Source organism: Gymnogyps californianus, chromosome 25 (assembly GCF_018139145.2).
Source record: "Gymnogyps californianus isolate 813 chromosome 25, ASM1813914v2, whole genome shotgun sequence".
Classification (NCBI taxonomy): Eukaryota; Metazoa; Chordata; class Aves; order Accipitriformes; family Cathartidae; genus Gymnogyps; species Gymnogyps californianus.
In genome coordinates this window covers 2,604,449-2,629,761 of record NC_059495.1, presented here as the reverse complement: position 1 = coordinate 2,629,761, position 25,313 = coordinate 2,604,449, and the positions used below count along the sequence as shown (strand labels likewise).

General features: G+C 60.1%; 2 protein-coding genes across 3 annotated transcripts; both read right to left on the bottom strand.

Moving 5' to 3' along the window:
- Nucleotides 1-4,039: 4,039 nt before the first annotated feature.
- Nucleotides 4,040-12,328, bottom strand: ABCG4 (ATP binding cassette subfamily G member 4). Its single transcript, XM_050911017.1, is given in 16 exon segments — nt 4,040-4,265; nt 4,377-4,495; nt 4,664-4,822; nt 5,018-5,118; nt 5,694-5,862; nt 6,060-6,158; nt 6,482-6,621; nt 6,923-7,037; nt 7,288-7,411; nt 7,743-7,888; nt 8,101-8,151; nt 8,429-8,561; nt 8,645-8,762; nt 11,317-11,554; nt 12,150-12,227; nt 12,230-12,328. Coding segments are annotated over 16 exon segments (2,115 nt in total).
- Nucleotides 12,329-19,583: 7,255 nt separating this feature from the next.
- HINFP (histone H4 transcription factor) lies at nt 19,584-24,927 on the bottom strand. 2 transcript variants are annotated; one of them, XM_050911043.1, is made up of 10 exons: nt 24,640-24,927; nt 24,184-24,410; nt 23,863-23,974; nt 23,221-23,373; nt 22,534-22,611; nt 22,320-22,440; nt 22,068-22,206; nt 21,646-21,770; nt 20,801-20,930; nt 19,584-20,503 (listed from the first exon to the last, which is right to left on the bottom strand). In XM_050911043.1, exons 1-10 carry the CDS (start codon nt 24,800-24,802, stop codon nt 20,408-20,410), a joined length of 1,344 nt encoding a protein of 447 aa, XP_050767000.1. In that variant the 5' UTR covers nt 24,803-24,927; the 3' UTR covers nt 19,584-20,407. The 2 variants fall into 2 exon arrangements, with proteins under 2 accessions (XP_050767000.1, XP_050766998.1); XM_050911041.1 differs by having other exon boundaries at nt 19,584-20,930.
- Between the last annotated feature and the right edge of the window lie 386 nt (nt 24,928-25,313).

The following is a 25,313-nucleotide window of genomic DNA, read 5'->3' as shown; positions in this document are numbered from 1 at the left end:
CAGTACCTGATACAACTGTGCCTGTGGGCTGAAGGAGCCAGGCTAAGGGGCTGAAGCAGTGTTAGATGGGTTGAGGTTCAACCAGTGCTCCCAGGGAGCTGGAGCCACGGCCTGAACCACATCCTCATCCATTCAAAGTGCATTGCAAGGGAAGGCAGGGGCCAGGAGGGGAGAGGAGGTGTGGGGGAAGAAGCCTGCTCTCCTCCATCACACTCCTCATGATTATCCAGACGCATTCCCTGGTGGGATTCCTGCAGCCAGAAGCACCCACGGCCCCGCTCCCCTGCTCTGATAAAGTGCATCCTCGCTGCTGCGTGCCAGCCCAGGATGTGGGTGCTCCCCACCCACTCAGGACAACGCAAGACCCAGCCTGGGCACCCCTGGCCCCACACCACAAAACGACCAGTGTTATTGCCAAGGAGTCCCGCCACAGCCCGGCTTGGTGCCTATCTTGCCCTGAAGAGACTGTCCCAGAGAGATGCCTGCTAGTCAGTGGGCTGGAGCAGCCGAGCCTTGCTCCACTAAGGGCCCCCTGGAGCAGGGCGGCTGCACCCATGCCAGGGCAGAGACAACCCCTCTTGTCTGGCTCCTGGTGAGGCAGGGGGCCACCCGGGCAGCGGAGGGGCAATATACCCCGAGTGCTCGGCTCAGCCACGACAGCCTGCGGGGCTCAGTGCAAATGTGCTTGGTCCTTTGCATTTCTCTATGCCTTCCACCATCTCTGGGATTGTTGTCGCTGAGAGGGAAGGGGAAATGGATGGCCCCATTCTGACACCTTGGCTCAGTTCACTCCTCAGGCACCATTTGCCCTTGGGCATTACCAAGGGCGCCTTTGCCTCTGTGCCATGGGATGCCCAGATCCCTCACTCATTGCGGTCCCTTTGTACCAACACATTCACTTGCTGGTTCCACTGGGAGTGCCAGTGCCCTTCTCCGGGGCACTTCAGGCCTCCCGCTGCCCTGGCTGGGGGGATGAGGGGCACCTGCCCCATAACCCCCACTCCCCAGCGCCCTTGCCCAGCTCGGGGACACAGCCATCCTCCATCTCCAGGGCTTGCCCTGGCCCTCTGCCCTGCAGTGGCCGCGTACCTGGTCAGCTGGGACTCTGCAACCTGTGCACTCACCGGCACAGGAGGCCCAGGCTGTGCTGAACTGTTCTGGAGATCCTGGGGATGCTGCCATCTGCCCCATCCTGGACAGGCTGGTCCAAGCAGCCACCTGTGGAGCAACCTGCCCCGGCAGTCTCCCTCTGGCCATGCCAAGCTCGGGCAGCCTGTCCCGTGGGGTTTCTCTGCAAGCAGCAGAGGCTGGTCAGCAAAGGCTTCTGTTGCAGCATCCCTGCACGTGGGGGACATGGGCAGTGGCAGTCACAGGTACTTGCTGGTAGCCCCCTCCGCTCCACACATGGGCCGTCACTCGTCCGTCTTGTCCTGGTCCTTCTGGGACTGGCGGTGGCACTGACTGCGATGGCACAGGGGTGTCCCAGGAGGCGCCGTGTGCTGGGTGCAGACGGCAGCAGGACACAGTGCTGGGAACGGCAGTGCCTCTGGTGTGCAGGAAGCAGGACCCACCACAAGAGTCCCCGCTGCCAGGGAGTGGGCAGGAGGCAGGAGCTGTGCAAAGCTGCACCACTGGCACCTCCTGCTGTCTTCGTATCCATCCAGGGGAAAACCCTCAGCCCAGCAGTCCACACTGCGCTGGGCAAGGCTTAACTAGCCACAGCCCAAGAACCAGGACAGAAGTGGGACATCAGCCCCACAAACAGTGAGATGGAGAAAGGTGACAGCCCGCAGCTCCACCATCCCCCTGGCTCCCTGCCCATCCATCCATCTCATGACAGAGCAGACATAGGGACCATTCCCCGCTTGACCATGCCCCTGTGGCTGTGGTTGGCAGCATCGTGCCCAGGAAACTGCAGCCCCCCAAGCTGGCATGGCTCCATTGCAGAGCACGGCACAGGGCTGACAGTGAAGGAAGATCCAGGAGCACAGGGGAATTTTGTGAGGGACAGTGGTAAGTCAGACAAGAGCCCCTGGGGAAAACCCCAATGCTCAGCATGGAAAGGGCATCAGGGCATGTCCTGCTTCCAGACTCTCTGTGCAGGAGAGCCCCATGGCTACAAGCTCCTCGCAGCGATGCTGTCTAGGCAGGGGAACCCTGACCTTGCTGAGTGCCCAGCATCAGTGCTGCCACACGTCTGCTGTCCACCTGCAGGCCAGCCAGACCCTGCTGTGCAGAACCGTCCCAACACAAGCCAGTAACAGCAAAGAACAGTCTCAACGATTTTGCTGAAATCTGGCATTTGCCCTGCAATCCCCTACTGCTCAGAGAGTGCCAGCAGCAGCATCTCACAGACTACACTTGAACCAGGGCCCAGCATACCAGGATGGGGCAGAGCTGCCTTCCCCATGTCCGTGCTCACTAAAAAGCAGTGGGTTCCCATGTGTGTGGGTGACCGGTGCAGCCCTGCGACACCAGTGCCAGCACACCCACAGAGACAGGCCTGTGCTATGTAGCTAAGCAGCGTGCTGTGTTCCCAGCACAGCAGCATGTGCAGATGCCCCACCAGCTCTGGTCTCAGCTCTGTTGCTTTGGAGAGCCAGCAAGGTGCCAAAGAGCCTTCCTTCTGCAAGGGGTGTGGAGAGGCAGGTGACTTTGGAGGAGCCACCAGAGACACTCGCCAAGAGGGACCTTTTCCAGTCACAAAGTGCAAAGCCCTTCCCAGTGTCAGGGTCGCCCAATGCAAGCAAACTGCTTTGAGATCTCACCTGCTTTCCAGTCTGGCACTGCTGGGACCCCCTTCTGTACAGTGTTATCCTGGGAGGTTTGCACTGTGATGAGGCCGGGTGTCCTTGGGGCTGGCATCCCCTCCTTGCACAACTGGTGCTGAGCAAGGCTCATCCCTGTTCTGCTGAGACAGCCACAGTTGTGCCGGGGGAAGAGGAGTGAGGAGCGAGATAGTGCAAGGGAAGGGCTCAGGGCCAGTTGTTCTCCTGCAGTAGAGGCTCCAGCGATGGCATGGCTGAGCCCAGCCCTGCTTTTCAGCTGCCTGGCACCGGCAGGGTATGGGAACCTAAATCCTCCCTGCTCCATGCAGCACTTGAAGGGACCAGTCACTTCTCTCCGTGTTGGTTGACTTTATCCTCTTGACTTGGACCCCAAAGACAACAGGGTCTGAACGTGAGACTCCCTAAGGTCTGAGAATACTGTCCCATTCCCACAGACCCTGCCACATCCCCGGGTTTGAAGATCCCGTCTCTGAGGATGGCATCCCAGCAGAAGTCTGAGACAGAGCCCCAGGTCCTTCTCTGCCTGCTGGCTTCCTTTCCCCTCCATGCAGACTGGGAAGCAGTGGGGCTTATAAAAAAAGAGAGAAAAGAAAAAAGGGGAAGGAAAAAAAAAAAAAAAGAGGGAGGATTTGTGCAGAAAGAAAAAGAGGATGCAGCAATTTCTGTGGCTATGGCAACAGGAAACACTAAAGCCTTGTACAACTTGGCCTATTGCATCTTTGGGCTCTTCTTAGCACTGACACACATGCTGCTGGCCAAGGCGAGCAACGGGGCTATGAGCTGCACTACCGATCCAGGCTCTGCAGGTGTCTCCTCCCGGCTTCAGCCACAGGCTCAGGCAGCCCCAGGGTGCCGCTCCCCTCCTGCCCGGAGCAGCCGGCTCCTCTCGGCCTTGCTCAGCAGACAGCCACCTCCACGGGACTGACCCCGGTGTCCCAATGTGTTTGGTGGAGAAGGGCAGTGCCGGGCAGGGGCAACAAGAGGGGACCCAAGCTCTGTGGGGTTCGGCAGTCCTGGGGGAGAGGGTGGCACATGCCAGGGCTGTACAAAACTTTTGCAATGAAGAGTGTGTGGAAAGGTTAAAACAGTTCCGAGATGTCTCAAAACCCTTCTCGACTGAGCCAGGCCTGGCTGGCACCTACCGACGCCTCCGCCGCGGTCCGTGACCTGCTAGGAGCACTGTGTCCATCTGCAGAACGTCTCTCACAGCAGGCCAGGCCCGGGAATGCCACTGGGGCCCCATGGCCCCTTTATCTCTCTGATTTGACTTTGTACCTGAGGACCAGGTAAGCCAGGAGCCGCAGGATGACAAAGAAGATGCCCAGGATGAGGAAGTCCAGGTAGAGCTTGGCCTCCTCCACGTCCAGCTCCTGCAGGATCTTGATGGGTTTTTGGAAAGGGCAGAAGTCCTCGAGGCACTCCAGGTCCTCGCGTTCCATGGCATAGATGGTGAGAATGACGCCCTCGAAACCATACCTAGGGCAGAGCACACCACGAGAATCACCGCATGCCCCAGGCAGCCCCATTCTCTCCCCAGCCCATGGAAGCCCAGGGCAGGGAGCTTCTGGCCAGAGCACAGGGTCCCACCTGACATACGAGACGTAGGAGCTCCACTGCAGGTAGGTGGGGATGGTCTTGAAGCTGACAAAGAAGCCCGAGAAGAGCAGGACGGGGATGGCAGTGACGGGTCCCACAAAGGTGGCCACCTGGGGAGCAGAGGCCACTGGGTGTCATGTCCCTGTCCACAGGCACACCGCCTGTGGCGCTCACGCCTGCCTACGGGCAACGCTTCCCTCCACCCGTCCTTGTTGTGGGACCCCCTGCAACTCTCCTCCTGTTTCCACATAACAGGCAAAGCTAGGGCCCCATCTGACCTGTAGGGAAGTGGAAGCAGCTCCAATGAGAAGCCCAAGGGACTGGGCCACCAGGGCCGTGGCAGTGGCCAGGGCAGAGAAGAGGAGGAAGCGCGTGGCTTCGGGTGGCTGGCCCGTCATCCAGTACACAATGCTGCAGTATGCGATGGGGCAGATCACCTGGAGAGGGACAAGCAAAGAGACCGCTCTGCTGGACCCATGTCCATCCTTACCCCACAAACCCTCCCTGGGGGATGGAGGGCTGCAGGGACCCCTCCAAGGCCAGCCCAGGGTATTGGGGTAGCCAGGCAATTGGCTGTGCCAAGGAAGGCACATCAGCATCAGGGCCACGCTTTAGTCCAGCCAAAAGCTCACCTGGAAGGGCACATCTGCCATGGTCTTTGCCAGATAATAGGCTTTCAGGCTGTACCAGTAGTTCAAGTGCTCTCGCAGGAATACAGACATCTCCTGGGGGACTGCACAGAAACAAGGGGTTAGCAGCCAGCAGTGCCCTGGCCTGGGCTGCTCCAGCTCCCACTCCCACCGGCTCTGGTGCAGGCAGATGTGATGCTGCCTCGGCACAGAGCACCAGGCAGCCTCCTGCCTGTGCCATGAGTGGGTACTCAAATCTTCACCAGGGAGAAAAGTCAGTGACCGATGTGGGAACTTTCTGCATGGAAAAGTCAGCTTGGCTGGGGGTTTTTAGGCAAACTTTTTGAGGAAGTGAAAGAGAGGTGAAGCAGCTGAAAATGCAGCTTTACAGACATTTTCTCAGCAAAAAAAAAATTCCAGCATTCTGCTTTGAGCCAGCAAGTACATTATAGCCAAACATTAAATAAAGGGCAAAACTGCAATACACCCAAACAAAAGCTTTTCCCCCTCTTCTTTGTTTGAATTTTTTTCCTCTCCTCTCTTATTTCCCCCCTTTTGTCCAACTGATCTGGCTCCACCATACACTGCCCAGCAGACACGCTCCCACACAGCTGGAGCACCCCCCTCTGCCCCAAGGGTTGGGAGCAGTGAATGGGTGTTGGGGGAAGGAGCTCCTTACAGGTGAGGATGGTGGGCATCAGCGCGGCAAACATGAGGAAGAGCATGGAGAAGAAGAGAAAGCCAGTGTTGTTGAAGACTTTGCCCGCATCGTTGCCAATGTGCAGGTAGAGCAGCCCAATCAGCACCCCGATGCAGATGTGGGACATGAACCGCAGGTGGGTCAGCACCTGCAGGCAGAGAGAGTACAGGGGCTCAGTGAGGCAGGGCCGCATCCCATGAGCATCCCAGGGGAGCACAGGACAGCCTGCCTGCTCCTCAAGGGGTGAGCCCCACTCCAGCCCCCATTCAACTCCTGTCTCTGCCTGCCCCCAGTGACTGACAGGCCCCATCCCCTCAGCCCTGGCCCAGCCTCCCCTGCCCTCACCGTGTCTCTCAGGATGCAGATAAAGGTTCTTTTGAAGAGGATGCAGAACTGAGTTGAAGTGCTGGTGGCAAACGTGTGGCTCTCAATGTGGTCCACGTCCTGCAAGACCACAGGCAAGTCAGGGACATAGGTCAAGTTCACAACACATCTCCCTACTAGGATGGCACCCAAACGCTCCCAGGGTGCTCCTTGTGAGCACCCCTGGTGAGAAAAGGCACTGCCAGCTGCAAACACAGAGCTGTTGCTCAAGACAAGCAGAGGCTGGCTGAACACCTCCATGCTCCCCACCATATCCAAGGGGCTCTAGGCATCACAGGATATCCGTGCACTGTGGGGCAGGGGGGACTGAGGTGTCCCTGGGTGGGCATCCCATTATCTGCTGCTCCCCGTCACCACAGGAGGCTCCTCTCATCCCCACTCACCGTCACACAGTGTGCCGGGCATGACGGATCTGCCTTGTCGGGACTGCTCTTCTTCTCAGCCATGGTGCACATGCCATTCTGGACGGCGCGGAACAGGACAGGGTTGAGGTCCCCGTACTCTCCTGAGGCCACCTCAATAACTGTGGAGGAGGACAGGACCCCTGAGAGATGCTGAGCCAGCCCTTGCCATCACTTTGTTCAGCCTGCCCAGACCATGACCCCGTGGGGCAGGGGGGTGGGAGCTCAGCACAACCACCACCCTGCAATACTGCACCACGTGGCAGCACTGCCCAGCCAGCACCTAACAGGAAGGGCATGGGCAGCCCTGCTCCCTGGGCAACCCGGGGGAACACTGGGCAGCCCCCAGGGCTTGGGCACTGGGTTTGGACCTTGCCACCCTCTGCTCCCCACCACAGCCCCAGCTGGGGCAGGGGCACTCACTGAAGTCGGCAGGGTTGTGGTATGTGGGGCAGTGGAGGCCAAGACCCTTCAGGTAGGGGATGAGATTGGTCACGATGCCTTTGAAGATGCACTGGCCCTGGCTCAGGATGTACAGCTGCAAGAAAAAGCCAGGATATGGCAGGTGCAGAGCAGCCAGGAGGGGCACTGGCGCCTGCTCCTACCCACCTCCCTGTCCTAGGGTGAGACAGGGCACCCTTGCCAGACCCCGGCCATCAGGGCTGTGTGCCACACAAGCCCCAGGTCAAATGCCTGCAGCCCATCCCTCCCATGGCCTCTTTCCTGGGTCTTGGGGCCGGAGGCACCCTGCACCCCTGAAGAATCCTGTGTCCTAGCCCAGCCCAAACCTTGTCGAACATCTCAAAGAGCTTGGCGCTGGGCTGGTGGATGGTGCAGATGATGGTGCGCCCACCCTGAGCCAGGGACCGCATCAGGGAAACCACCTGGAAGCAGGAGGCACTGTCCAGACCGCTGTGGCCACGCAGGATGGGGTGGAGGAGAAAGAGACAGCAGAGAGAGAAGGGGAGAGTTGAGAGGGGGAGAAGAACATCCTAAAGATGCCCGCGCTTGCCTCCCCTTGTGGGCACCCTTGTCTCAGATCGAAGGAGAAGAGCATCCCTTTGCAGCCCCAGCCCTGCCATGCCCCAGCCTTCTTGGAGCCCTGGTAGGCACAGTCACATCCCACCCTCAGGTCTCGCAGCCCTGCTGTGCTCCAGAGGGTGCCGGCCACCCCGGTGTCCCCTGGCAGGGGAAGCCCAACTGGGCAGGCAGTGCTGAGGAGCCCCGGCCCCTGCAGCCTCACCTCGTGGGCTCATCGAAGAACATGACCGGAGGGTTGTTCACCAGCTCCAGGGCGATGGCCAGGCGCTTGCGCTGGCCCCCCGACAGCGAGATGGTGCGGGTGTAGGAGCACTCCAGCAACCCCAGGGCCGTCAGGATCTCGTTCACCTGTGAGACAGCCTCATTCACTATGGGCTCCCACAGACCCTCACCCCATCTCTGCCACCTCCCTTCAGACCTCCATTGCTGGGAGCCCCTCGGCACCCCCTGGTCCCCTCAGGGCCCTCCCTTCCCTACTGTCCCTGTCTTGGGGAGACATGAGGGGGCCTCTCCCCAAGGAGAAGGATGAAGGAGCTGGGACCACCTTCCTCTGCACTTACCAGCTCCTTCTTCACCTCCTGCTTCTCACTCAGCTTCAGGTTAGCAGAGACCTGCAGGGAGAGGATGGGCAGGGAGACATGACTGTCAGATGTAGGGAATAGAATCGGCTGCACCGTGGCCCTGTCCCTGCCTGGCTGAGGGCTGGGAGCAGTGGCTCAGGATGAAGGGAGCAAGAACAGCAGGATTTTGCTCCCGTGTCCCAGAGCCCTTGAAAATGCCTGATGTCAGTGTGGGCTCAGTGCCCGAGGACACAGGATGCCCCACAGAGCCCAGCATCGATGCCCCACAGAGCCAGCAGGTGAGCTACCTGGCTCCTGCATTGCTCACCATCATAGCCTCCAGCACGGTGAGGTGTGGCAGGAGCATGTCGTCCTGCATGATGTAGCAGGACATCTTGCGGAAGGTACGCAGGTCCCGTGGCCGGCCATTCACCAGGATCTGGCCCTTCATGCCGGTCTCCCTGCAGGAAAGAAGCGCGGGGGAATGTAGCACAGGGCCCCCAGCCCTGCATCCCCAGACCCGCTGGCTTCCCCCCAGCCTCACCTGTAGCCAGCCAGGATGTTCATGAGTGTGGACTTCCCAGCACCAGACGGCCCCATGATCCCAATGAGCTCCCTCTGGCAGAACTTCCCTGACAGGCATTTGAGGAGAGTCTTGTACCCTGGAGGGAGAGAGCAGCATGGGTTGGGCTTTCCAGAGCAGCAGCAGCGCTACAGGGACTGCGATGCCATCCCAGCACCTGGGGGACCTTAGGACCTCCATGCGTCTTGCCAGGGGCTGCATGTGCCTGGAGACTGTCCCCATCAGCATCCCCAGGACTATAGCCACAGCAGTTGTCATTTCCAGCATGATTCCTGACCCTGGTCCTCGGCCGACCCTACCAATTTCCAGCACTGAAGAGGCACATGGCCTGGATCGTGGCAAAGACCAGGGAAATCCTTGGGCCAGGGCATGTAGCTGCTGAGGAAGATTACCAGGCTGTGACATTGGTCCTGGGCATGTTGTCAGATCCCAGTCCCTAGGGCCAGTGGAGAGGGGCAGTGAGAAGCAGGGTAGCAAGGGGCAGGCAGAGTCCTCAAGCCTGCTGGATGCCCGGCTGTTGCCTTCATTGGCATTCATGCTGTGACACCCAACAGCAGCCACTGCTAATCAGACCTGGAATTATCTCTCCTTTAAACACAGCTGATTAGCATTTTCTGGCAGAAGGAACATGATGTGTTGGGAGTAGGGAACAGGCACAGCCATAGGCTCTCAGGAGCTGCCCCCAAAACACAGCCCTGGCAGGAAAGCAAGGGTATACAGGGTGGTAGGACCATGCTGAACCACAGACCAAGTCTAAGCATCTCCCTGCTGGAAATATGCCCCCCCTGCGCCCCGTGGTGGCAGCTAGTGTTGGGCCAGGGCAACACGTCCATCCCCTGCCCACAGGCTGGGGCAAGCCTCAGGGCCAGACCAGCTCACGGTCCTAGTACCTAGGTACCTAGTACTCTAGGGCGGCAGCCTCTCTAGCTTGTCCATCCCCAGGACAGGGGGGCCGGCACCACAAGCTCCTGGTTCCTCCTCTGCACCTCAGAGTCAGGTGCCCTGCATCCAGGAGCAGGCCCCACTGGCAGAGGGGCAGCGAGGGCTAGGCTAGGAGGGGAGGGCAGGGGGCTGTGCATGATGACAGCGGAGCGAGCATGCCCGGCAGCTCCCCCCCCCCCCCCCCCCGGCGCATCCCAGCACCACGCACACAGCTCCGGCACCGCGCATGCTGCTCACGTCGGCGCCACTGCAGCTTGCACAGCGGTTACTTGCGTTCATTGACTGCCAGTAACCTTCTGCTTCAGCAGAGCAGGGCAGCCCGGCAGGATCCTGGGGACCGTGGCCAAAGGCCCTGGCAGCTCCCCGCCAGCTCCTCCACCTGTGCCTGGCCTGGGGGAGAGTAGAGTCCCTCCCACTGCCACCCCGGGATCCCAGCAGCCCTCGGCATGCTCCTATCTGGTCCAGCTGCCCGAGCCTTTCCCCCTCCCTCCCTGCAGGGCACCGGCCCACTGGCAAGCAGCCGGTCCCCAGGACTCCTGGGTGCTACAGCACACTCTGCCGTGGGGAACCCATGGTCGTGCCATGGCTCCTCCTGGGATGCTTCCTCAGCATCCCAGACAAACAGGCAGACCTCATCCTGGGGGATGTCAGGGCTGGTCCCGCTGTCTTTCAGTGCCTCAGTTTCCCTAGCTGCAGAGCCTGGTTGGGGACAGGGTCAGAGGCCTCACCCAGCGCTCCTGGCTGGCAGGGCACCCCGCTGAGCTTCCCTGCGCCCTCGGTCTGCTCACCCCAGGTCCCCACTCATCCCTGCCTGCCTTCAGCTCCTGCAGATCAGCTCCCCCTCCATCTCATGGGGCTGCCTGATTGGCATCCCATTAATTGAGAGAGCTAATTAAAGCAGACTACCACCCACCAGCCGCCATCTGCCTCCCCCTCTCCCCTCCCTGAGCTCTCGGCCAGAGTTGCACACAGGAAAGGGGACCGTGGCCTCAGCTGCACAGGGAGCTGCTGGAGAGGAAATCCCCTGGAAACCACACATATTCTCCTTGGCAGACTCTGAGCTGGGGCACCCCTTGGGGTCTCCTGCTGTCAGCACGTCACACACAGCCATCACATCCCAAACAACAGGGTGGGGGAAACTCATCCATCCTGGCTGCCCCTGAACCAGGACATCTGCCCCATCTCCCCCATGCAGCCCTGGCCAAAGGCTTCCCTGGGATGTGATCTGCTTTCCTCCAGCATTGCACAGCAGAGGCACGCAGCAACTGCTGTGGGACATGAGCCTGCCCTCCACCCATGGGCGCCCAGCAAGGACAGCCAGCCACAGCATGGTTGCAAACAGCACCTGGCACTCAGACAGACCACAGGGCCGGACAGCCTGACCACCCAGCCAGCCCCCACTGCCGCACGGGACAGCAGGGCGACCGGCTCCAGCATCTCCCGCTGTGGCTCCCTGTGTGCAGCCCCGCTGCCACGCACTGAGGCAAGCTCCTGCCAGCAGGCAGAGAGCTGAGGCGCTCTGTGCTTGCAGAGGCTGGGACTGCCTGGAGCAGGAATTGGCGGAGAAGCGACGAATCCAGCACAGAGGCAGATGCTGGGGACCTGGGTGAGATCAAGGCATACAGAACGGGGAGGGGTGTGATAGCCCTGCAGGTCCCCTCCCCTGCCCTTCTACAGCCAGCAGCTCCTACCTCTCTTCCTCCACCAGGAGCCTTCACGCACAGAGTAGGACAGGTCAATGAACTCAATGTTGACGGCCGAGCGCTTCGGGAGGTGGGAAAACCTCTGGGCCTCTGTGATGTGGTTCTCCACCTTCTTCAAGTGGGTGGTGAGGAGCGGGGCATCTGGGGGGCTGGCGTGGCACACTGTGTCCTCCAGGGCAATGGAGACACACGCGGGATCCATACCCTTCTCTGCCATCTTGCTGCTCTGTGGGAAACGCACAGGGATCAACTCACAGTAGGGCCCTCTCTCAGGGCCAGGGACTAGCCCACAGCAAGTCCTCTCACACCCTTTCCTGCTGGCTCCAGGCCTCACTGCCCCCCTCCACCCTGTGATACAGTGCCCAGCTGTGGTCTAGCACCTACAGCTGGATAGAAGGATGGACCTCGCCAGGGCATCCAAGCCTGCACCGAGGGGCTCACAGCAAGGAGCAGCTGATCAGCTCCACAGTCAATAAATTCATCTACCTCCTGTGGATGGGTCCAGCTCTGACAGCAGAGCTGGCAGGCTGTTCAGCTCCCCCGGCCCCACTGCTGCTGGGCTCCCTGCCCTGCTCCTGTCTGCCATGGTGGGTGCAGAATGAGAGGTGGGAGAGCTGATGTCTGCTTCAACAGGGGACACCCAGCTGCACCTGGATGTCCCTAAGGGCTCACCAGGAACTACCCCTGCCTGGCCTGGCCAGGGCTCGGGGGACACAGGTGTGGGGTCCCAAGCAACCAAACTGTTCTAGCCAGTTTCTCGGACAAAGTATGCCATGTCTCACCCAGGCTCCTGGGGCAGAGCACTCCTGGCTAGATTAGACCCTCAGCTGGTGCCCACGGTCCCCATGGGCTTGCTGGGACAGACTTAATAGAACCGGGGGGGGGGGTGGGGGGTGGGCCTGCTAGTGCCAGTCCTTCTCTGCCTCCCTTGGCTTATTTCACCTTCCTAGCTCTTACCAGCACAGCCTCAGAGACCACGCCAGTACTTAACTGGGGCCATTGCATGATGCTAATACACACACCTGCCCAAACGCTCTCCTGCTGGGCAGTGTCTTCTGCCTGCAGTCCTCCCTACAGCCAGCTGCAGCACGGCCAAGCTCCTCGCATCTCTGCTTGGCTTGAGGACTCTCTGCGGTGCTGGGGGGCTCTTAAGCCAAGCAGGGTGGGGAGCACGCTAACCCCAGGTCCCATTGCGGCACCAAAGACTGGGAGGGGGTTGGGGATCCCCACAGCATCAGCAAAAGGAGCCTGAGCTGTGCCTAAGCAGGCTGGGCCCAGCACTCATCTTGCCTCCAAGGCTGGGGTCACAATGCTTCGCTAACCTACATTTTGCTGAGGCGCAGGATGCAGGCAGCTCCTCGCTACAGCTGCAATGCACACACACAATCCCCTGAAAGGGGAAGCCGGCCTCACGAGGAGCTGTGCCGAGATCTTCCTAGCCCTCTCTCCATTGCAGACAGATCCCTTTCAGGGCTGGAAGAAAGCCAGCCCCAGCCCCAGGGAAGAAGAGGTGGGAACGAGGGCTGCGGGATCCCAGCACTCAGATCCCCCTCTCAGCAGCCGCGAGGTCTGGGACACGCTTGGCACAGCGGCTCCGCCGTGGCACGCAGCCCCAGGGTGCGGGCCAGCGGGAACGGGGGTCTCGGGGGGGGGGGCGCAGGCATAAAGCGCCCTCAGGCTCACCTTGACTGCTTCGGCCAGGCGTTACAAGGAACGCTAAATCCCGCAAGCCGCTCTCCGCGGCTTAGCCCATCCCGGAGGCGAGGGGTGGGGAAGAGAGCTTTGCCGAGGATGTTCTTCCTTCATCCCGGCTCCTCGCCGGCCTCCTCCATCCCCGGGCGCCCCCAGCCCCCCACCGCCCCCCCCCCCGGCCCCCGCCCCGGGCAGGGGAGGGGGCCCCTCCGGGGAAGGGGCGCCCGCAGGCTCTCCCCGCAGGCTCACCTGGCAGGCTGCGGGCGCGGCGGCTCCTCTCCCCGCCGGCAGCGGCTGTGCCCCCGCCGCCGCTCTGCGCCCAGCCGTGCCTCCGCCGCAGCGCCCTCCGCCGCTCCCTCCTCCGCAGACAAAGGGGCGATGCCCGCGGCGGGGGCTGCGGGACGGCGCCGGGCGCCCCGGCCGGGCAGGGAGCGGCTGGGCGGCAGCCGGCCGGTCCTCAGCGCCGGGACCCAGGCTGGGCGCTGCCCCTGCGGCTCCCCAGCCGGGGTCTCCTCCCCATCCCTCCGCAGGGCTGGGCTGGGCAGCGGGCTGGGCTGGGCGGCGGGCGGGCAGGGCAGGGCAGGGCAGGGCAGGAGGGGGGGATCTCCGACCCCAGCCCAGCAGTGGCTAGCCGCCCCCCGGGCCCGGCTGCTCGCCGGTGCCCCTCTCCGCCAGCTTTGTCTCTGCTGCTGCTGCCTGTCGGGGCGGCAGGATGGGCTGCCCAGGCAGGCAGCACTGCCAGGCAGCGAAAAATCCTCTTAAAGGGACCGGCCCTATTTCCTCTCCCCGCAAGCCAGAAGGCCCTGAGCATCCCCAGCGCGCAAGCCTGGGATTTGCCAGCCCTGTCCCCGCACCCCGCCTCGCTGCCTGCTCCTGTTCACACATGGGGCAGAGCCCACCGCAGCTCCCTCCATTGCCACCTCAGCCCAACACCCCGTGAGCCCAACACCCCCTAAGTCCACTGCTGCCCGGGACGTTTCTGCCCCCCGCTCAGCCCCGCACTGACCTGGGACAGAGGCCGCACCACCATGCAGCCACGCCAATGGGGGCACAAGCTGGGTGAAACTGGGGCTGCAATGCAGAGCACTGCCTGGGAAGCCCACACCAGGCATCAAGAGCCAGGGCTGGAGGGGTTACAGCTGGCTGCAAAGGGCCTTGATAGGAGGGTGCCCCCCCAGGGCTTTAGCCCCAGCACACACTCCCCTCTGCAGCTCATCATGCAGGACCTGCCATCCCCCTGCACCTCCACCCTCCACAGCACCACGCCTGGCTCCATCCTCACTGTTACTCACACCTCTCACCCACGACAGCACTTAAACATGAAAGACATATGGAAATGAGTGTCACTAACAATAGCATTAATTAAAAAAACCATCTGTTGAGCCAAGGAAAGCTTTCCCCTCCCACAGCCAGCCTTGGGCTGGGACAGAGCCTAGGGCAGTGATTTGGCTCTTTGGAGGAGCAGGATCCAGCCAGAGAAGAGACTGTGGGGCAGGGCAGCCCACAGGCTGGGCAGGGGCAGGGTACAAGGAGGTAGTCATTGAGCCAAGCTCCACATGGAGGTCTTAAGCCATCTCCTCATGGAGCAAAACGCACACCGGAGCCATCCAGTTTGCTCTGCATTCAGCACGCTGACTCCCATCCCCAGGGCACTCACTGTTAGCAGGTCTCAGCCCAGGCCCCCTCTGCACAGTGCCAAACAGCCCCGCTTCCCTACAGGTGGGCACAAGCAGGGCCTGGGAGTGAAGCCCCTTGATGCTAAAGCCCCTTCCTTCTTAACTGCTCGAGGCTGGGTCGGGAGCTCCTGAGACCAAGCTGGTGGCCATACAGCAACCAGCAGCTGCTGCAGCAGCATCTTGCTGTGGAGTCATTTCAAGGTGGAAGGCCAGCAGGGATAGGAGTCCAGTGCCCAGAAAGGCTTGGTGGCCAGTGCCACAGGCACATTCAGCATCCATCTGGTCCCCAGCTAGGACCTTCCTACAGTGGCCTTGACCGTGGCTGTGTCCCCATGGTGGCTCACATGTTCAGGACAGTATCAGTGGCAGAAGGAGCCTGACCTGGCTCTGTCAAGTATGTCCAGGGCTCCAGGGACAGAGCAGGCAGCAGAATCTCTTTGCATGACTGGAAAACCTGTGTGATTTCCTGTAAACATATTTTTAATTACCCATGGTGGTGCTGCTGGTCCTCCAGCTCCCCTGGCAATCCCATCACACATGCTCCAGACCACCTTCTCCTTCCCTGGGCGAATAAAAATTCTGGCTTTTCCCTTGCTGCTTCAGAGGGAGCCAGGATGGCTCCCAAGGAGCACAAGGCTGTTCCTGGCTGGAGCCAGGTATGAGCATCAGCACGAATGCAACCCGCTGAGCACTGCCCCAGTGAGAAGTGAAGGGCCAGTAGGGAGAACAAAGAGTTTAGGGAAAGGAGCCTGGTCAGAAACCCACTCCTGAGAAGAGAGGTGGCATAGCACAGGGTTACAGCAGTGCCCATGATGGCTGCTCCTACCAAGGGCCACATTAATAGCAGCTGTGCACAGGCTGAAAGGCTCCATGATAGGCAGTGAGAGCCTGCAGCCCCAGCTCCCTTCTCAAGTGCCTGGAAGAAGCCATTGGGGGCCCACACCCCAGGTCTTTTTCTCCAGCTATAGGACCAAAGGGGGCCCTGCTGTGCTCAGGACACCCCCCTTATATCTCCTTACCCACCTTGGCTGCAGGGCATTGGCTACCATGTCTCTTTGTGGCCTCAGGCTGCTGGGAGAGAAGTCCCTGGGGAAGGGGGCTCTCAGGGCAAGACTGTAGACCCCTGGAAGGAGCATGCCCTGCAGCCAGTGTGCAGATCAGGCCATGGGAAAGACTTTGCATCTGAGAGCTGAGACCTTCCCTCACACCGTTAGCTGTCCTGGGAGGCTGTAGGGCAGTTTGTCCCACTGTAACTCTTGATTCTTCAGCAATGGGTGGTGCAGCCCTGGCCAGGCTGCTCTGCCCCAAGAGCTCTGCCTGTGGCATGGGGATAGCAGGCAGACCCCACACTCCAGCTCTGCCTGACAGCTGCAGCAAGCACAGAGGGCAGATCTAGCTCTCAGCCCAGGGCCTGGCCCATGTGCAGGAAATACCTGGCAGGGAGAAATCACAGCCTGCAGCACAGATGGGATAGATACTTCTGCAACAGGCACAGGCACATATGCTATCTCCCCACTAAAAGGGGGTATGAGCCTCCTCTAGGAAGCAGCCGGGCAAACGGAGGCCGAGACACCAATGTCCCCAAGCCCAGCTGCAGGAAACACATGCAGGTCCCCAGCACCTGCTGCTCACAGAGCATCCCCTGCCGCTGGAGAGTCACGGGATGGGGCCAGGCAGGAAGGCAGCCCTGTGAGAGAGTGAGTCCAGAACATCTCCTCTCCTCTCAGATGACAGCCTTGGGACGGACGGAGCTTATGGAAGGAGCGCAGCGATGGAGACACGTGGTGAAGGGAAGCAGACATCCAGGGTGGAAGCCTCCCTCGGCATGGGGCCAGTGGCCACAGCCCTGGACAGCCCAGCTCTACCCAGAGGAAGCTGTAAGGAGAGCAAGAGCAGCAGATTTTGAGCTGTTTGGCACCCCCAGCTCTCAGCGTCAACCCTTCCCAGAAAACAGTGAGACAGGCCCTTACCAAAGGTGGGCAGCTGCTACCAGGACTCACCGCATGGAACGTGGCAGTCACACTCGCAGACGTTGCAGCGCAGGAACCAGCGGGCCCAGCCCGAGTACTTGGTGACACAGGCTGAGATCTTGATGCAGCCACGGTTGAGGAAGGCTCCCAGGTGGGCCTGAGTGCTGCAAGACGAAGAGCACCTCCCAGTAACGTCCCGCTCGCTGATCTCGATCCGACCTCGCAGACAGATCCCTGCAAGAGCAGGGCCGGAGCACATCACAGGGTGCCCACCAGCCCTACAGCCCTCCCGCAGGGGGCTGGGGAAAAGAGGGATCAGAGACATGCCTACAGCCCTCCCGCCTGCTCCCCATGCAGGCAGGGTGCCCCCTCAGGCGCAGTGTGACACCCAGCGGTACTCACGGAGGCAGGTGGGCTTGGGGGTCCAGCGGCCATCAGACTGGCAGGCGCTGGCCGGGTCCCCCAGCAGCAGGAATCCAGGCCGGCAGCTGTACCTCACCACCGAGCCGACCCACCAGTCGTTGCCGTACACCACCGAGTTGAAGTCTGCTTCGGGTCGCCCGCAGTTCACTGGGGACAGGGAGGTTCCCGTGGGCAGCGTGGGGCTACCACCCTGTGCCGCCTGCTCAGCAGAGTGGCAGCCCAAGGGGATGCACCTAGACAAGGTTGTGGATCCTGGGCGAGGACCAGGGTGCTGGGCAGGATCTGCAGGTGCCCCAGGCTGCGTCCTCTTGTGGCCTGAGGACCAGGCTGCTGGAGAGACTCCACGCACGTGTGCGGCACAAAACCTGCCCTCCCCAGGCTGGCTGCGCCAAGCCCTGCAGCCTTTCCCAGGCCCCCCAGTCTCCCCCCTGTGGCTGTACCTCGGCAGAAGGACTTGTAGCCCAGCCAGCAGCAGCTGCCGTTCCCGCACTGGCTCCTCTTCAGCTCCTTGTGCTTCCCTTTGCAGCCCCCCAAACAGATCGGCGCTGTGCCAGACCAGTAAGTATCCAGGTCTCCTGGTACCACAGGGAGCAAGACAGAGCAGGGCTGGGCTGGGGGCCGAGGACCACCCTTCCTGCCAGCTCCCCATCCCTCAGAGACCCACAGGGAGGTGGTGTAAGCCCAGTGAAGACTCGTCTCAGCCCACCCCCTGACCCCTGCTGCAGCGAGGAGTGCATCCACTAGCAGCCCCCAGCTCTTCTGCAAGCCAGCTCCCGCTTCCCCTGTGCCAAGCCTCGGCATAGGGACGTGACAAAGGTCTTGCTCCCTGCTGGGGAAGAGCGGTCCAGCCAGGCGCCAGCAGCTCTGGGGCACCCTGTAAGCCCCTCTTCCCCCAAACACCCTGTTACCTTCTGGGTCCTCGCAGGAGACCAGCAGGGCCAGCACGGCGAGGAAGAGGAGGCCCAGTCCCATAGCACACACTCTTCTCTCCTCCCCTTGCCCCTCAAATCAAAGGCCTTCTCTCTGCTTGCCCAGGAGAAAGTGAACTTGGTTTCCATACACACAGGACAGGGGATGCTTAGGACATGGGGGAAGGGAGGAGACATTCCCTTTAATGCCAATCCTCTCCCCAGCAGATAATCTCTGGCAGATTACCCTCCCTGGACCCAGTGTTTAAAGGGACAACTCCTCCCAGCCACCACAGCCTCCCCTCCGCTCCCGACACCTAGCACTTACGTTGTGCAGGAGCACTGTAGTCCAAGATAATGCAGGCGCAGCCATGGCTTTGGCAGCAGAGCCCTGAGGCCCGCATGTTGGAAAGAGGGCCAAGCTGGAAGTGCTGCGAATGCAAACCTGGCAGGAGGCCCTTCTCTCGAAGGTATCCTCGGCCCAGCTCTGCCAAGTACCAGGGAGCAAGGGCCAGGCAGTGGCGGGAAAGGCTGGGCAAGGCCCGGCCACATCACATGCCGGCAGCCCAGGGATGCTCTCCCCAGAACTAGAAGCATCCTCCTGCAGTGCATGCTGTCAGGGCTTCTGGGACAGCCAGCTGCCTCCTACCCTGCCTCACCCCAAGCACAAGGTGCCCATCGCATGGCCCTAGCTGCGTTTCACTGGCCCATGGGAGGCACTCTGCGTGCACGCCCCTGGAGAGAGCAGTATTGGGGTGCATGGGTGTGCGTTGCCCTTCACACATGGATCCAGCCCCAGGAAACCTGGGGCGGGCAGCTCTGCCCACTTCATCCCTGCTCCTTACCCAGCCCCTGTGTATGGCAACTACGGAGCATGCTGCCCCTCACCCAGGGTGCAGGCCTAAGGGGCTGCTCTCATCACCCCATCCCAAGGGCGCAGCCACAAATCACACCCACAGTGTTTGTAATTAGAAAGCAACCAGATGGCCAAGGGTTTAGTATAAAGTGGTTTCCTCCATTAACCTGGAATTCCAACAGCTTTTGCTGAACTGCTTGAGAAAGGAAGCGAGGGGAAAAAGTCAGCGTTCAGCCTAGGAGATGAGCAGGACGCCTCCCTGCCTCCATCTGGGCACATCACCTCCACACACAGGGCAGTGAGGGCTCGAGTGTCACTCCAGTGACACCAGCTTCACACTGTCCTCATCCAAATCACTTGACACAGGGCAAGCTGGCTCTGCTCACAAGCCCAGGCTACTCTCTATATTAAAAAAATGACATTGCATGCAGCTGACATTCACGCCCTGAAGGAGGCAGCAAAAATCAAACCCACATCAGGACAGCAGGGAACGAGAGTACCAGAGCTAAACCTGGCCTTCCAGTGCCACCTCTGGGGACGTGGCACAACACACTCTCCAAGGCAGTCGCCAGCTGCACCAAGCGGCAGCACACAGGACATGTCAAGAGATCCTGGCAGCTCTTCAGTGCCCACCTCCCACACTGCAGGCTCTAGGCAACTCGGTCTCATGCTCTCACCACAACATGCCCCAGCTGGCAGGGATGGGGCTGAAACAGACACCAGACACTGGTTGGCCGGGCAGTCTGACTTTTATTTGTCTTGCCAAAGTACACTTTGCCCAACGAGGAGCCCAAACCCCAATGTGGGGAGGAAACCCAGGGAAGGACAAAAGCAGTAAAAAGCTCCCAATCCCCCAGTGCTGCGGGGCAGCAGTAGCCTGCAAGGGACAGCACCACCAGCCCTCTCCTCCCAGAGATCAGTGCAGTGTAATGGGATCAGTGGTACAACCAACCACCAACAGCACCAGCTGATCGACCTAGGAAAGACCATGTGCAGGGAAGTGCTGATGAAGGCAGAAGCAGAGCATGCCATCCCTTGGAGAACAAAGTATGGATGGGGGAGAACAGGCCTGCTAAGGGCCACACATCTCCCCAGGGAAGAGGCTTCAGCCGCAGTGTCTGCTCAGCACACCACCCTGCCTGGGGAGATCCCAGCTGAGGACCACGCTCAGCAAGGGCTGACAACTTAGCTGCACAGCAGCAGGGACCACACCACCCATGAGTGACCAAGAGGGGAAGGCCTGTCAGGCTAAGGCCAAACCTCCTGGAAGGGGGGGAGAGGCTTGCTAGTCCCTAATCCCCAAAAGGAGGAGGCAGGCAGCTCTTTCCAGCTCAGATCGCTTGACCCACAACTGAGAGAGACCTGTCCTTCCCCTCTCCCCATGCTGACCAGAACCGGCAGCCAGTGAGGCTGGGGCAGCAGAGGGGGAAGTTAGCCAGCTGCAGGTACGTGAAGAAAAGCTCAGCCCTCTCCCCCAAGCACTTCCCAACCTCCCCCACCAGCACATCCCATGGAGGCCCAAGTTTTCCTCCTGCAGAGAGGCAAGTGAGCACCTCACACAATCTGGATGCCCAGCTCCTCAGCTGTCTTCTGCAGACGGTCCATGACGTTCTCCTCCAGCTCCATAGCCAGCCCGCCGGGTACTGCCACCTGCTCCTCTGAGGATGTGCTGGCCATGACATAATACACAGTCTCACTCTCCCCATGCTCGTTGGTCCGGTTCACCACACGGATGATGGGGTTGGCCGGGGCACCGGGTTCTTGCTCCGACGACAGTGCTGCTCCTGGGAAGGCACTCGGTCGTCCTGGCTCAGGGTTGTCAGCAGAGCAAGGGGCCGGGCGCGGCGGGGCCACCTGCAGCTCAGCAATACTGTTCTCCACCAGGGGAGCCTCTGCCGGGGCCTCCAGAATGATGCCCTGCAGGTTGCCCTCACCCTCGGACAGCACCACACACTCAGTTGAGCCATCCAGTGCCTCCCCCCGCTTCTCTCTGTCCTTCAGTAGCTGCTCTGTCAGCTCCACGCTCTCGTAACGCACCAGCTGCAGCCTCATGTAGCCATCCTCATGTTCCTTGTACCTGAGCAGAGATAGGCAGGAGTGATGGAGCCAGTCACACTGCAACCCCTTCCCAAGAGACAGGCAGCAGCCTGAAAAGGCAGCCAAGGAAGGGGTACTATATTCTAGGTTCCAATGCCCAGTGCTACATAGATGATACTGGGCAAGTAAGACAAAAATGCTTCAGCCCCTACCCCTAAAAGCACATCCATGTGGCAGCTTCTGAGCTTTCTGCCGGGCCTCTATCATCTCCCAAGCCCATCTCCTTCCACCACTCTGTTTCACTGGGAGCATTTGAAGTCCATCCTCTTCCCCTCCCAGCTTTTAGGCTCTGGAAACCCTTTGGAGTTTCCTAGAGAGGATGCAGCAGAGGCATCTGTCAAGAGACTGATCTGCAGCAGCTCTCTATCTAGAGTGGGACACCTGAACCTGGCCCCTGCCAAGCTCAGAAGCATCCCACCAGATGCAGCTGTGATGGCACCACTGCTGCCCTTGCCCCTAATCTCTGACCCGCTGCTGGAGCTGCCACCCAGCACTGCTCTGTCACTGTGCCAGATCCCACCGAACGCTTGCTGCCCAGTGCCTCCCAGCCACTTGGAAATGGGTCTTGAGCGCATTACAGGCAAATGTCAGAGCCCGAGCACTGCCAGGTCTCTGCTCCAGCAAGACGCAGGATGCAGCTCCAGCTGCCTCTTGCACTAGAGAGGACGTAGTGAGGAGCTAAGGATGGGCAGTACCTGAAGCGAGGATGCCCCGAGGGCCATTTGAACTGGTGTTTCTTCCTGAGGTGGACAGTGAGGTTGTTCCCACGTGTGAAGCACTTGTCACAGACATGGCACTTGTACCGGGGCTCTGAGTCACCCTGAAGGGCAGAAAGAAGGATGTGAATACCCCATAAGCCTGATCAGAGGGCCTGGTACCCACACATGTGCATAGGAGGAGGAATCAGGTTCTCTGAGAAGACTGACATGATATATCATTGCAGCAGTAAGAGAGGAACGCAACCTGACCTCACATTCCTACAGCCCTGGTCAGCATGGGGCACTCCACATGACTTTAGCTTTTTTCCTCATGCTTCTGTACAGCATGTTGCACTTAGCAGTTCTCAGCCTCACTGGGAGAGAGTACACAGCAGAATAGCCCTCTGCTCCCTTCCCACCTCATGGACTTTCCGGTAGTGCAGTTTGATGGAGCAGAGGGAACGTGCAGTGAAGCTGCAAGCCTCAAACTCGCAGCGATAGGCTGGCTCTTTGCTGTGCGTGTCCAGATGTTTCCTCAAGTCAATGAGATTCTTGCAGCTAAAAGGAAATGATAAGGGAACAAAGCTGAACACTGTGTAGCACACACACACATGTGCCTCTGGGTGCTTCTCCATCACCGGTCTGGGAAGACGGAAAGCCCTGGTCCTCACCTGTAGTCACAGTAGTCACACTTGAACGGCCGCTCCTCGCTGTGCCGAAAACGAATGTGATTGCGCAGGGAGGAGGGCAGCGGGCAGGTCATGTCACACAGAGGGCACTTGTAATGGTTCACTGTGTGAAAGAACGGGTGGAAAACATTACCAAAAAGCAGGGGAGAGCACACACTTTTCAGAGCCTCAGCTGGGAGAAGGGGCCTCTACTCACCGTGGTTCCTCATATGGTCACGGAGCAGCCTCTCTGTGGCAAACCTCTTGGAGCAGTGAGAACACTGAAACCTCTGCTCTGCAGCATCAAGGCCAGGGAGAAAGGGGAGAGGGTGGTGAGAAAAGAGATCAAAGCAGAGAGAACAGCACAAAGAGCAGCAAGTGAGAAAAAGAGGTGGTTACAGTGGAGCTGGGAACTCTTCTCTCCAGGCAGAGATAGAAGACACTGACTACAAAGCCAAACAAAAAAAAAAAACACTTGCAAAGACCAATCTGCTTCCCCTTCACACAGCCTCCTTGTGCTGCCAGTGCAGGAACAGGGGAGCAACGATTACACACACATCGCCAGCACAACACAAGGGAACTCAACAACAAGCAAATCCTGGTGCTGTTGCAAGTGCCCAGCTGCTGCCTTTGACTTCAGTCCTGGGTCCCGACAGGAGGAACAGCTCTGGCTGCAGCAGTGTGAGCCCTGTGCAGCCTTGTCAGCCTCCAACCCTCCTGCCTCTGCAAGAAGACACTTCTCAGAGATTCATCAGTGTCTGAGTTCCCAGCCATCAGAGAAGCCAGGCTGTTTCCAAGCACATCCGTGCCCTTTGCTTGCAGAGAACAGGCAGCTCTAGCAAACCAAATGGCCCAGCCAAAGGACTGCTCACAACCCCCTCCTCCCCCGCCTGCAGGAGCTTACGGTCTAGTGCAGTCTGACGGCGGATATGGTCAAAGAACTTGGTGTTGTTGGCGAACATCCCCCCACAGGTAGGACAGGCCACCACCTTCTCCTGCGTGTGGCTGCGCAAGTGCTCCCGCAGTTTGCAGCGCCCCTTGAAGGTGCAATCGCAGTCTGAACAGAAACAACAGAATGCCATTAAGATCCTTCACACGTGGGCAACGATTCACAACCTGACTGAACGGCAGGCTTCTTGCTTCTGTTTTGACTAGCAAGGATCAACTCCCTGCTCCAAAAAGCCCACAGAGTAGGGTCACAGCAGGATGAGATCACTAGTGTACAACTGGCATGGCTCCCCCCACCGCAAGCAGCTAAGGCAATTGCACAAACACAGGAGAGAGGAGTTATTGAAAAAAATAAACTGGAGCCTTTTCTTCTAGGTACTAATTAATATTGAACTTTTCATTTATATTTAAGCACTCAAGTGGATCCCCTGAAGGAAATTCTACAGGAACATTTCACTGCTAGGACCATACACTCATATTTTAGAAGTTCAAGAGGCTCTCTGAAACGCTGCCAAGGAGTGCAGAGTTCTCCTGTACAACGTTTGCAACCGAGCCCTGTGCAAAGCTCTCTAGAGAAGCCTTGCATGCACCCACTAACCTTTCCAGCCACAGAGGACCACGTGGTTCTCCTTCCCTGCTGCCTTGTACTCCGAACAGAAGCTGTGATCCTCCACATGCCGATAGAACCACTCAGGATTATCAAATGATCTCTGTTGGGGAGCAAGGACAGACAGAACAGGGCGAAGAGATCAGCACAAGCTGGCCTCAGCCAGAGCACAACAGACGCTTTCACACAGATACAAACACAGCCAACATGCAGGCATGCAGGTGAGCTGCAGGACAAAAGCAGCTCTCCTTCCCTTGGCTGCCACATCACAGATAACACATATGAAAGCAAAACTGGGTCCCCTGTTCTCACCTCACAGTACTCCCACAGACACTGAAAGTTCTCCTGGATCTCAGGGATGATATTGCGGCTCTGGAAGTCCAGCTGGCAATGGCTCACATCTGACTGGCTCTGCAGGGCCCGCAGCCCCCACTGCTTCAGCTTGGTGTGGTAGCAGTGGAAATAGACGTGGCGAATGAGGTCAGCGGAGCTCTCTGGGGAACAGAAACCACATTCCTGCCACAAACACGTGTATTCCTCTGCAACACAAACAGGAGATATACAGGCTATAACGGTCTGGTGGAAGCTCTCCAAGTAAAGCTCAGGTTCCCGCAGACTGAGAAAGACCATGGCTTTTTTCATGAGATTCCAGTCCTGCAGCAGGCAGTGCTGCTCTCCTCCGGGAGAGGAAGATTCTCTCACAATGAAATATCTCAGAGAAGAGGGCGGGCTCATGAGCCGCAGCGGTCGCGGCCGCCAGCTCCTTACCGAGAGGGTCCATCTCGTCCCGGTGTTCCCCGGGAAGGTGCTGCTGCAGGTGCTGGGCCACGTGCTCGCAAAACTCCTCCATCTTCGAGGCCACGTAGGTGCACACCTCCCACTCGCACTGCAGCACCAAGGCCCCCTTGCCGCCGGCCTTGGCGGGCGGCATGGCCGGGGCCGCCGGCCCCGAAGGGCAGGGCGGAGACGCCAAGGGCTCCCCTCACCGTCGCGGTCACCCACCGCCCGAAACCGGCCCGGGCGCTGTCCGGCAGGCCTCGGCGAGGGCAGGGGCGGCCCCGCGCTCTCGCAGCGGCGGGGGCCGGAGTCGGGGCTGAGCCACCGCGGCGGGCCGCCGGGCCCAGCGGCACCGAACCGGCGGGCGGGGCAGGGGGGAAGCCCCGGGGCGCCGGGCAGAGCGGGGCGCGGCAGACCGCCCCACTCCCCTCCGCCCGCCCCTGCCCCGCCGGGGGGCGCCGGAACCCAACGGACCGCGCCCGCCCGCCCAATAGCAGCCACCCCCGCCGAACGGCCGCCCAATCCCCGTGCAGGAGCCGGCTGCGCGCGTGCAGCGCCCGAGCGGGCCCGCCGGGAAGCGGCGCCGGCTCACAAAGGTTCCCAGGTCGGTTGGGGCAGACGCGCTAGCGAAATGCTTTCAGACACCCGCGGGACTAAGTCGCGTT